Source organism: Dama dama, chromosome 7 (assembly GCF_033118175.1).
Source record: "Dama dama isolate Ldn47 chromosome 7, ASM3311817v1, whole genome shotgun sequence".
Classification (NCBI taxonomy): Eukaryota; Metazoa; Chordata; class Mammalia; order Artiodactyla; family Cervidae; genus Dama; species Dama dama.
In genome coordinates, this window is record NC_083687.1 from 5955313 (window position 1) to 5968457 (window position 13145).

Below are 13145 nucleotides of genomic sequence, written 5' to 3' on the forward strand. Positions count from 1 at the left end.
AATGGCTATGAGTTTGAACAAACTCTGGGAGATACTGAAGGACAGGAAAACCTGGTGAGCTGCAGTCTGTGGGGTTGCCAAGAGCTGTACACGACTGAGCAACTGAACAACAATGCAGTTACAGTTGTCAAAGCAGTACGGTACTGGCATAAATACAGAAACAGACATCAACGGACAGGACAGAAACCCAGAAATAAGCCCAAACACTTCTGGCCAGCTAACCCATGACAAAGGAGGCAAGTTTACACAATGGCGGAAAGACAGTCTCTGCAACAAATGGTGCTGGGAAAACTGGACAGTAAAAAAATTAAATTAGCTCATTCCTTAATTCCATATGCAAAAATAAGCTCAAAATGGATTAAATCTTAATGTGAGACCAGACTATATAAAACTCTTAGAGGAAAACATAGGCAGAACATGCTCTAACATAAATCACAGCAGCATCTTCTTTGATCCATCTGCCAGAATAATGATATAAAAACAAAAATAAACAAATGCAACCTACTTAAACTCAAAAACTTTTGCACAGCAAAGGGAACAATAAACAAAATGAAAGACAACCCACAGAATGGGAGAAAATATTTGCAAATGATGTGACTGATAAGGGATTAGTCTCCAAAATTTATATTTTATGATGCTTAACAGCATCAAAACAAATAACCCACTCAAAAAATGGGCAGAAGACCTGAATATACATTTCTCCAATGAGGACATACAGATAGGCCTATGAAAAGATGTTCAGCATCTCTAAGTATTAGAGAAATGCAAATGAAAACTACAATGAGGTATCACCTCACACCAGTGACAACAGTTATCTTCAAAAAACGCACAAACAACTGCTGGAAAGAGGGTGGTGAAAAGGGAACCCTGTTATACTCTCGGCTGCAATGTAAACTGGTACGACCAGTATGGATAACAGTATGGAGGTTCCTGAAAAAAGTGAACAGAGCTACCATATGACCCTGCAATCCCACTCCTGGGCAAAAAGCTGGAGAAAAACACAATCTGAAAGGAGACATGCACCCCTGTCCTTCACTCACTGCAGCACTGTTTACAATAGCCAAGACATGAAAGCAACCTAAACGTCAATCAACAGAGGAACAGCTACACAAGATGTGGTACATATATACAATGGTGTATTACTCAGCCATTAAAAACAGTGAAATAATGCCATTTGCAGCAACATGGATGGACCTATAGAATGCCATCCTGAGTGAAGTCTGTCAGACAGAGGAGAAATACTGTATGACATCCCTTACATGTGGAATCTAAAAAGAAACGATACAAATGAACTTGCTTACAAAACAGAAAGAGACTCAGAGTTAGAAAACGAACTTACGGTTGCCGGGGAAAGGGACAGTTAGGGACTTTGGGAAGGGTGTGTACAAACTGCTGTTTAAAATGGATAACCTGCAGGAACTCCTGTATAGCACGTGGAACACCGCTCAATGCTGTGTGTGCCAGCCAGGAAGGGAGGAGGTCTTGGGGGAGAATGGATACGTGTATATGCATGGCTGAGTCCCTTTGCTGTTCACTTGAGACTACCACAACATTGTTAATTGGCTACACACCAATACAAAATGAAAATTTTAAAGTTAAAAAAAAAACTCGTGATTGGGAAGATGTGAAGAGGTCAAAATACCAACAGCAACAGGAGTTGCTGGAAGAACTTGGAAGAAGTTGATTCCAACTCTCACGGATGACTTGAGGGGTTCAAGATCTCAGTAGAGAAGGGAACTGCAGATGTGGTGGAAAGAGCAAGAGAACTAGAATTAGAAGTAGAGTCTGAAGATGTGACTGAACTGCTGCAATCTCATGATAAACCTTTAATGGATGATGAGCAAGAAAAGTGGTTTCTTGAGAAGGAATCTACCCTAGTGAAGATGCTGTGATGACTGTTGAAATGACAAGTAAGGATTTGGAATGTTACATAAACTTAATTGATAAAACAGCAGCAGGGTTTCAGAGGATCGATTCCAGTTTTGAAAGAAGTTCTACTGTGGGTAAAATGCTATCACACAGCACTGCAGACTACAAAGAAATCATTCATGAAAGGAATAGTCAGTCAATGCAGCAAACTTGATTGCTGTCTCATTTTAAGAAATTGCCACAGCTGTCCCAACCTTCAGCAACCACCACCCAGATCAGTCAACAGCCATCAACATGGAGGCAAGATATCACCCCCGCCAGCTGAAAGATTATGACTCACTGAAGGCTAAGGTAACAGCATTTTATAGCAATAAGATGTCTGTCAATTAAGACATTTTAAGACATAATGTTCTTGCCCACTTAACAGACTACAGTATAGTGTAAACATGACTTTTATATGCATAGAGAAACCAAAAAATTCATGTGACTTGCAGCGGTCTGGAATTGAAACTGCAGTATCTACAGGGTGTGCCTATACGTAAGAGGCTCACTGTACTAAATCTCAGTTAATCAAAGAGAAGTATCTCTCCCAGGTTTGGTCAATGGCTTATAAAGAGATTTAGTGTATGGCCAAACCAACCTGCATGCACCCGATCTCATGTCATCTCAGAAGCTGAACCTGGTTAGTGCCTGAATGGGAGATTTATACAAAGATGCACATTTATAAACAGTAAGGAAGAACTGAAGAGGCAGTTATGTAGGAAACACAGTAATTCTGTAGCTACAAGGTCCAAGTTCAAAAGCTAACTCTATTATTTTATTTTTATACTTTGCAAAAAAAAAAAATAAACTTCTCAGCCTAATTCCTTATATTTAAAGGGAGAAAACTGTAATAATCAGTAAGCATGGGCTCCCCTGGTGGTTCAGGTGGTAAAGAATTTGCCTGCATTGCAGGAAACCCAGGTTCAATCCCTCGGTCAGGAAAATCCCCTGCAGAAGGGAAATGGCTACCCACTCCAGTATTCTTGGAGAATTCCTGGAGAATTCCACAGACAGAGGAGACTGGCTAGTGACACTCCATTGGATCACAAAGAATCAGACACAACTGAGCGACTATTTTTCTTTTAAAAAAAAACACAACAACAGTTCTTGGCCTACTGTAGGCAGTGAATAAAAAAGGCTCTTTCAATCTGCAGCTAAAGATCTATAAACTGTGGGTCCACCAAAAAGAGTTAACACCTATCACAGAGAAATGCAAGGAGAAAAATATTCTAGGACTGTAACTATAAAGCAAGGTGACAAAACTTCAATTTTGTTTCTACCTCCTATTCAGGAAGGTCCAAGAAGAGTCCTTTTATTTATTTTTTTTTTATTTGGCTGCACCAGGTCTCAGCTGCAGCACTCGGAATCTTCAGCTGCAGTATGCAAACCCTTAGTTGCGGCATGCGGGATCTAGTTCCCTGCCCAGGGATCGAACCCCAGCCTCTGGCATTGGGAGCATGGAGTCTTAGCCACTGGACCACCAGAGAAGCCCCAAGAAGAGTCCTTTCACCAGAGAAGCCCCAAGAAGAGTCCTTTTAAAGTAAAACATATTCTAAGGTGTGTGTAGGGAGTGGGAGAGGTTGCCTCAAATGTTTTTCTTATTGCCATACCTTGAAAGCCCCAAATAAATGTTCCTTGGTTAAGATGCCCTGGTAGGTGACCAAAAAAGTTGGACCAGTTATCAAAGTCGACAAAGACTATGTGAGTCATAGTTCGCAGGTAATCCAAGTCTGGGAGCTCAACAACCTCTTCATCTGAGAAAAAAGACACATCGACAGGAATTTGAGAAGAATTAGCTAAAAGCTTTTCAACTTGTCAACTTAACATTAATCTTGCATGTTTTTTACTTCTGTCTAAGCCATGTTGTGAAATCCAAATGACACAGTATATTTATATCAGATAAAAATATTTTGAATATTTCATAAATAATTGTCCTTTCTACAAATATGTGCCACTGATCCTGGCTTTCTTCAAAAGTCATTTATAAAGGGAATATTTTTTAAAAATTAGTGTACTGGAAGATCTAGAAGACCAAGCTTTAAGGCTAAATAACTAAAACTCGCACTACTCATCAAAATAAACTTTAGACGTTACTTGCTAAGAACTTTCTTGCTACCAGGAGTCTGTTCTTTTCCTAACGTGGATGGCACGCCTTTGGCTCTATGCTATGCATACTGCTATATGCTATGCATATGCTATGCTGGCTCTATGCAGACACGAGCCCACCCACACACTGCTCCTGGGCGTCTCCCTCCAAAGACACCTCTTCTCTGCTCCCCCAGGGCCTCTCTGCCCTGACCCTCTCCAGCTCTTGTTCCCTCTCCTCTTCCCTCCTGTCACACCTCTCTACTTTGACAGGGTCTTACAGTTTCCCGGTAGCAATGAAAACCCTGAATGTTTAAAACATTCTTTTAAAAACAGACAGCTCCTACTCCACCTAATAGACTGCCTCAGAAAGAGCCTGCCATTCTTTCTCATTTCTAAAACACGTATTTTCTTATCTCTCTTCTTAAAATACTCAGTAATTTAGGTTTAGATATGACAATGACCTCCTGTCAAACACAGACCAACACAAATTCCCCAAAAGGAAAAAACAGAACATTAAACAGTATGGCCACGGTTTCATTGGTAGAAGAAGAGTTGAATGGGGCTGGAGTACATCATTTAATCATCATAAAACACATGCCTAATGGTAATGCCAAGAGCTACCTGTGCTACAGAGCAAGTCTAAAAATTCAGTAGTTCATAACAATACTTTATTAGCGGAAACTTTTACATATCTTCATTTTTCCACTCTACACTGCATAATTTAGAGAGTTAATTTTTATTTAAAAGAATACATAATTAAAGTTATACTCAAAAGGAAACAATCATACTTCTAAACAAAATAAAAACATTGCACTCTTGTAGAGTTCTTCAGTCTTATCATAGAAGGAAAGTCTATAGAGTAATCCACACCTCAGTATTCTGCCCGGTTTCTTGTTTCCACTTAAAAACTCTATTTCTAATTGCTATTTTAACTCTAAGTAAAAGCTTTGCTTCCAAAAAGGAGAACGAAAATAAACTCTCAAGTGACCTTTAAGATTTCTCATAGAATAAGGCCAAAACAGAAACAAAAAGAAATCACTGACTTATCTTTTTACTGAATTTTAGTCTAAATGATAGTAACCTGCAGTGTAACTTTCAAATCTGACTTTCAGAAAGACCATCCACTTTCCTTATCTTTCAAAATTCCCAAGTCTTTTGGAAAAGAAAATAAAACGTTATCTAAAATACCTATCAGTGTAACAGGTATTCTTTGTCCCCTCAGGTTAAGAGGGTAGTTGCACGAAGCAGCGGGAACACAGATCTCTGTACCCAGGGCAGTACCGATCCACCCCCGTGTCACCCCACCGCGGGCGGGCTGCCCCCTGGCGCACACCTATCAATCACCAGCACGTGGGACGCACCTGCGCTCTGGCCGCTCAGCTCCGTCTCAGCGGCTCTCTCTGGTTCTGCAGCCTGCAGCCCTCCTGCGGTCAGTCTGGGCTTCCTCTCTGCCCGGGCGGGTGGTGGGCTCTTGGGCTCGGCCGCAAGGCAGGCCCCGACGGGCCCCCGCAGCGAGCAGTGCTTCCTGTGGAAGTGCTGCTGCGCGCTCTCGGGGTCCTGGAAGGCCTTGGTGCACGTGCCGCACTTGATGAGGCCCCGCGGTGGGGCCTCCAGGTCCGCATGCACCTGGCGCACGTGCGTGTGCAGGTCACCGAGGCTCTGAGTCGTGGCTGAGCAAGCGCCACAGCGGAACCACAGGCGGCCCTGGCCCAGCAGGGTCTGCAGACAGCGGCCGTGGTCCTCCCGCCTGTTGACTTTGCAGAGGTAGCTCTCGCGGCAGCCGCAGGTCAGCAGATTACCCGTCTCTATTACTGGAAAATCACTCTCCGTTTTAATGGAAGGTTCTGTTTTTTCTGACACAAATACATAGTCTGTGCTGTGGTGCTCCTTATAATGAGTCAAAAACTCATCTTCCATGTTAAAACTCAGATCGCAGAGCCCGCAAAAGTACTTCATCTTTACCTCACTGTTGTGCTCATCTTGGCAATGTCGGTGTAATGTTTCCATCTTGTGAAAAGTCTTTTTGCAATGGGTGCAGCTGTACCTGTGAAACTGGTGACTTGTTAAAGACATGCAGTGTTGCTTTACGCATTCTTGGGAGTCAAACATATCTTCACAAATTCGGCATTGCCATTTACCCCTTGGAGGACTGCTTGCTGGGGAGTGACCAACAATAGTAATAGCTGAAGGATTCTCAGCAGTCAGATCACTCCTCAGTGCTGTAGAGGATGATGGCAAAGTGTCACCTTCCACCTCATCCGTCTCATAAAAATACCTGTGTCCACTGTGAAACTCAGTCACATGGGCCATTATAGCCTCTTTCCTCCTCAACTCCTTTTTGCATGTCCGACACCAGAAAAGAAAGTTATTTAAATGTGCCCCTCCATGAATGCGGCTCATGTGTAAACGGATGACTCCCAAATCTTCACACACCTTCCCACAGACCACACACTTGTAACACATTGTGTTTGCTGAGAAAACATGCTTTTCTACTGCATCTTCACTCAGGAAGCGTTGACGGCATTCACAAAACCAGGTTTTAACAAGTGACCTTTCCTTCTGAAAACAAACCACACCCCCATGGCTTTTAACTCCTAAATTCATCTTCTTTTTTGGAACAGTGCTGCAATCCTGTGAGCTAGATTCTTGAGAGGACATATTTCTTTTCAGTGATGAAAATTTTGACTCATCTTGCAACAGGTGCAAGTCAGAAGGAGGTTTGTTCCCTTCACTGCTGTGGCAATAAAGTAAGATTGATTCTTCCATTGAGTTAATGACTCGGACTTTGTGTCCTGAATTCTGCTTGTGATTCCAGGTACTGGTTTCATCCACAAAGACATGGTTGCAATGTGGACAGTAACCTCTCAGTAGGAATTTCTCTGCCACCTGAGCAATGCTCTTCTCAGCTAGAGCTACAGGACCAGCATTTCGACAACGAACTCTAAATTGGATAAAAAGATAAACTTGTAAGTATTTCTAAATGCAGTACCTCTGCTTTTTATTGTAGTAATTATTAAGTAAACATGTGTACATAAGCACTAAAAATTGTTTTTCAACAAAGAGACAGATGATATAATAATATCCTATCTACCTGAACATTACCTAGATTTTGTCTGGTTTTAATCCATATACCAAAGGATAAAACTAGAATCAAAATTTTTTTTTAAATCCAGACAAATTTTAGAAAAGTAGAAACAATGTAAAATGCACTGACAGAAACGTTATGAGACAAGCAGGTAACTAACTTTTCTACGGTAAGTTCAACAGTACAGAGCAACAAGACAGTGACATTCTCAACAACCTGGGGCCTGCTCTTTAAGAATGGACTGATTTTACGTCAGGAACATGCCATGCTCACGGTTGCTTTTACACTAAAAAGTGTCCAACATCACTGTTCATCAGGGAAATCCAGATTAAAACCACAACGAGACTCTCAAAAGAACAACTAAAATGAAACAAGATTGGCAACAGCAAACCTTGGCAAGGATGTACAGAAACTGCAACTCTCACATCTGGTTGGTAGAACATGCACCAGTACACACTGGGAAAATGTCGAGTAGAGACTTATAAAATTAAATACACATCTACTCTTTGATCTCGCAATTCCAATCCTAGATATTTATCCAAGAGAAATGAAAACATATGTCTATAAAATACTTTGTATAAAATGTACATAATAGCTTTATTCACAACAGCTAAAAACTGAAAAAAATCCAAAGGTCCACCAACATGAGAAGGAATATGCAAATTGTGCTATATTCATACAATAGACTACTACTCACAAATAAAAAAAGAACAATGAACTAAACAACATGGATGAATCTTACAGATACTATGACAAACACAAAAGAGTGCATACTATATACATGATTCCATCTACATGAAGATCTAGAGGAGATAAATCAATGTAAGGGAGGAAAAATATCGCAACAGACTGCATGGGGATGAGAGGGCGGGAGATGACCAGGAAGGGAAGGATGGGCTGACAGCTATATCCAGTCTACAAATCATAAAGGTTAAGGGGGCAGAGGGCTAGAAATGAAAAACACATGAAAAAAAATCAAAGGTTAAGATTTGTATACTTCAATAAATTGAAATAATATGTCAGAAACAAAGAACTATAAACAATCATTAAGCGTGGTAAGGTGCATACAGATGTGTAAGAATGGCAGTGTTGTGCATTATCAAAGTTGGATAAATAGGGTTCACTATACTAGTCTGTTGACATGCATACAGTGAAATTTTCCATGAAAAAATTAAGAATAAAAATCCTGGCAGAATGAGGATTTGAACTCATGAACTCAAGAAATACAAGTCAGAACTAGGACTGTTAACATCAGTAATTACATGGAGTTTATACGGAGTAATTATACTCAGCTGCCTGTTTTTTTGAGAATGTATTTTACTTGAAAGTTTGTGAAAACAATTGTTCTAAGTAAACAAATGCAACTATATCACTTATTAGATACAAACTTTTAATGCATTTTAAAGAAATAAGAAGGGGGGAGACCTAAGAGAGCATCAAATGCAAAGTACAGTCTTTGAATTATGATTCCAACAAACCAAATGTAAAAAACTTCATGAAGTGACCAGGGAAAATTTGATAACTGATTAGATGTTTGATGATATTAAAAAACTAGTTTTTCAGGTATCATGGTATTACAGTTATTTTTCTTTAAAAAAAAAAAAAAAGTGCTTATCATTCCTAGGTATATCCTGGAGTATTTACAGATTAAATGACAAGATGTGCCTCAAAAGTAAAAATTCACAGGGATGACAGTGTCATGTAGTGACAGCTACTGAAGCCTAGTGACAGATGCATTAGGGCTCATTATACTCTCATTACTTTTGTATATTCCTTGATAATTTTCATTGTAAAGACAAAAACATCACACTCCATTATTTGATCAATTTGGCCTTTGATTGACATGCAACTTTTCACACGTCTGTCATACTTTCCATGCTAGCTGACTCAAAGCCAACATTCTATCTTAACCTTCTCCTCCCACACGCACAACCCTCAACAACCCACACGAAACTCAGAACGGTCAGCTTGTTTTACATCTACAGCAGTGTCAACGAGTCCACTTTTCTCACACCTCTCCTCTTACTATGGTAAATTTGGGTAATGTCCAGGCAAATTTCCATTCTCATTTTAAAGGAGAGAAACACAGAATATAAGACTATTTGTTGAATCCCCTGCTGGTGAAGAGCTGTTTGGGCAGGACCAGTACAAACCTGAAATGGGCAGTAAGCTCCATGTGGGAACGCAGGGTCTGGTGGCAGGCCACACACTTAACTTGAAATGGAACATCTTTGCAGAGAGAGATCAAAAGTTTCTTTGCAAAAGATGGAAATGATATTGGCTGTGCCACTGCCTTGTCATCTGAAAGACAAAATGAACTATAATTTGCAAAGATTTGAGTGGAGTGACCCAGCCTTCCTCCCCTCTGCTTTCCTCAACATCCGGTTAGCAAGTGAAAGATGATAGTTATTTATGTGATAAAAATCTAAGAAAAGTCATTTTCTAGCTTCAATTAAGTGCAATGGATGCTGAACTCATGCTCAAACTAAAATCTGAGTTTAAATGCAGGGAAACACCCAACTTCCCAATGGATACACAAAAACATTATTGTGCATAAATGTTTTCTTCCCAAGTTTGTCTTCATTCCTCAAAGTAAACCTTACTCTTAGATACAGACAAATATTAAGAATCTTTTTGAAAAATAAAACTGAGATAAACAATCTTTCACTTTCATGGTTCTCAAAATTAATGTGAAAATAAGTTATCTCAAGAATTACCTGAGATGTACAGTAAATCAGCAAAGGTTAAAGGAGCTTAATAATTTTCATCAGAAGAGAATATGAACATACCACCCAGTTTAAAACTCTGATGGAAATGATTCTTTCCAGACATATGCTTCAAACACTCATCCTTGCTGCTAAAAAGGAGGAAGCAATTTGGACACGCAAAACACTGAATAATCTGAGGAAGAAGGTTGTTTTTATGTCCATCATCTGCATCTTCCTAAAATATAAGGCAAAGCTATATTACAGACAACGAAAATCAATATTCAGTTTCTTAAGTCAACTTTCAAAATAACCTATTTATTATACATTTGGAATATTTTGTATCAGTTGTTAACATGAAAACTTTTCTTCTCTGAGGGTGAACTGTGGAATTGTTTTATCATAAATAAGGTCCCATACATGAAATTTTTTATTTTTTCCTTAAAAACAAATTGTTACCATCTTTCTGTGACAATAAAGATAAAAGTATGTCTGCTTTCTAGACATTTTCTTTTTATAAATACATATGCAATATTATATAAATGCATAAATGTTTTCACATCACATATATGTTTTCTTGTTTTGCTCACACTGCAATATAACCTGTGTTTACAAATATGTATTCTTCCATAAATTTCTCCATGTTTGTCATTTATAAAGAATATACAAAAATAAATATACAAGGGGAACTGCCATTGTTTTATCAAATATTGTCATCTTACAGATTCTTCTGCCTCTCAGTTTTCTTATTCCATAATATCTAACAGAAATCCCTAAAAATCAACTGGTGTCACTCTAATTTACTCTTTGTAATGGTTACAAACGACTTTATGGTGTAGATCTACTAAGATTTAGTCTATTCGTCTTCAGGCTTTTTTTTTTTTTTTTGCCACTACAATGATTTTGTAAATATATTTATAAAACTATACTGTTGACTACATATCCTTATTATATACTGCTTTCTCCTCATTATCAGGAGTGGCCCTATTGGGTTAAAAGTTTTTTGATAATTAAAAGATACTGTGTAATTGCTTTTCAAAAAGATTCTACCAATTCAAGTGCCCTAGCACCAAATGCGTCTGGCACAGGCTACTATGGACCTTACTTTCATGCCTGCAGTTTTACAGACACGTGCTATGTTAACCTGCCTTTCCCGTCTACTTGTGCTATGAGCTTTCACTCATATAATTCTGTGCGTTGCTTACTCCATTCCAGCCTCAGGTTTTGCTTATTTTTTCCCCTCTGGTCAACCTGTATCCATTCTTTGTTATCAAAACTAACTCTGTCTCATCCTCCATCTTTAAAATATTTTTCATCAAACACCTATCTATTAATTTTGTATATGGTCACCTTAAAATTCTGATAGTCAAATGGGCATGCCTTTTGTAGTGTCCAGGTTTCCAAACTTGGTTAAGAGCGTCCTCTATTTATTTTTATTTCCATTATTCTAGGAGGTGGGTCATAGATGATCTAGCTATAATTTATGTCAAAGAGTATTCTGCCTATGTTTTCTTCTAAACGTTTTATAGATTCTGGCCTTACATTTAGATCTTTAAACCATTTTGAGTTTATTTTTGTGTACGGTGTGAGAAAGTGTTCTAGTTTCATTCTTTTACAGGTGGCTGGCCAGCTCTCCCAGCACGACTTGTCCTTTCTCCATTGTATATTTTTGCCTCCTTTGTCAAAGATAAGGTACCCATAGGTGCATGGATTTATTTCCAGGCTTTCTATCTTGTTCCACTGGTCTATATTTGTTTTTGTGCCAGTACCATACTGTCTTGATGACTGTAGCTTTTTAGTATAGTTTGAAGTCAGAAAGGTTGGTTCCTCCAGCTCCATTCTTCTTTTTCAAGATTGCTTTGGCTAGTCATCAAAAATTTACAAATAATAAATGCTGGAGAGGGTGTGGAGAAAAGGGAATCCTCTTACACTGTTGGTGGGAATGCAAATTGATAAGGCCACTGTGGAGAACAGCATGGAGATTCCTTAAAACTAGGAATAAAACTGCCATCAGTTCAGTTTAATCGCTCAGTCGTGTCTGACTCTGCAACCCCATGACCCACAGCACGCCAGGCTTCCCTGTCCATCACCAACTCCCAGACCATACTCAAACTCATGTCCATTGAGATGGTGATGCCATCCAACCATCTCATCCTCTGTCATCCCCTTCTCTTTCTGCCTTCAATCTTTCCAGCATCAGGATCTTTTCCAGTCAGTCAGTTCTTCGCATCAGGAGGCCCACGTATTGGAATTTCAGCTTTAGCATCAGTCCTTCCGATGAATATTCAGAACTGATTTCCTTCAGGATGGACTGATTGGACCTCCTTGCAGTCCAAGGGACTCTCAAGAGTCTTCTCCAACACCACAGTTCAAAAGCATCAATTCTTCAGCGCTCAGCTTTCTTCACAGTCCAACTCTCACATCCATACATAACTACTGGAAAAACCATAGCTTTAACTAGATGGACCTTTGTCAGCCAAGTAACGTCTCTGCTTTTTAATATGCTGTCTAGGTTGTCATAGCTTTTCTTCAAAGGAATAAGCGTCTTTTAATTTCATGGCTGCAGTCACCATCTGCAGTGATTTTGGAGCCCCAAAAAGCAAAGTCTGTCACTGTTGCCATTGCTGCCCCATCTATTTGCCATGAAGTGATGGGACCAGATGCCATGATCTTAGTTTTCTGAATGTTCAATTTTAAGACAAATTTTCACTCTCTTCTTCCACTTTCATCAAAAGGCTCTTTAGCTCTTCTTCACTTTTCACCATAAAGGTGGTGTCATCTGCATATCTGAGGTTATTGATATTTGTCCTGGCAATCTTGATCCCAGCTTGTGCTTCATCCAGCCCGGCATTTCACATGATGCACTCTTCATATAAGTTAAATAAGCAGGGTGACAATATACAGCCTTGACGTACTCCTTTCCCAATGTGGGACCAGTCTGTTGTTCCATGTCCAGTTCTAATTGTTGCTTCTTGACCTGCATACAGGTTTCTCAGGAGGAAAGTCAGGTGGTCTGGTATTCCCATCTCTTGAAGAATTTTCCAGTGTGTTGAGATCCACACAGTCAAAGGCTTTGGCATAGTCAATAAAACATAAGTAGATGTTTTTCTCTGGAACTTTCTTGCTTTTTCGATGATCCAACAAATGTTGGCAATTTGATCTCTGGTTCCTCTGCCTTTTCTAAAACCAGCTTGAACATCTGGAAGTTCATGGTTCACATACTGTTGAAGCCTGGCTTGGAGAATTTTAAACATTACTTTGCTAGCGTGTGAGATGAGTGCAATTGTGCGGTAGTTTGAACATTCTTTGGCATTGCCTTTCTTTGGGATTGGAATGAAAACTGACCTTTTCTAGTC

At 39.5% G+C, this 13145-nt stretch overlaps 1 protein-coding gene across 5 annotated transcripts in view; it reads right to left on the reverse strand.

Moving 5' to 3' along the window:
* ZNF451 (zinc finger protein 451) overlaps positions 1 to 13145 on the reverse strand; it is a 126776-nt gene that overhangs the window by 38385 nt on the left and 75246 nt on the right. For all 5 annotated transcript variants that reach the window (XM_061146334.1, XM_061146333.1, XM_061146332.1 and 2 more), the window contains exons 8-11: positions 9874 to 10027; positions 9238 to 9385; positions 5361 to 6940; positions 3522 to 3665 (exon numbers count right to left, since the gene is read on the reverse strand). In XM_061146334.1, the coding sequence (XP_061002317.1) occupies positions 3522 to 3665; positions 5361 to 6940; positions 9238 to 9385; positions 9874 to 10027 (2026 nt within the window). The remainder of the gene's footprint in view (positions 1 to 3521; positions 3666 to 5360; positions 6941 to 9237; positions 9386 to 9873; positions 10028 to 13145) is intronic.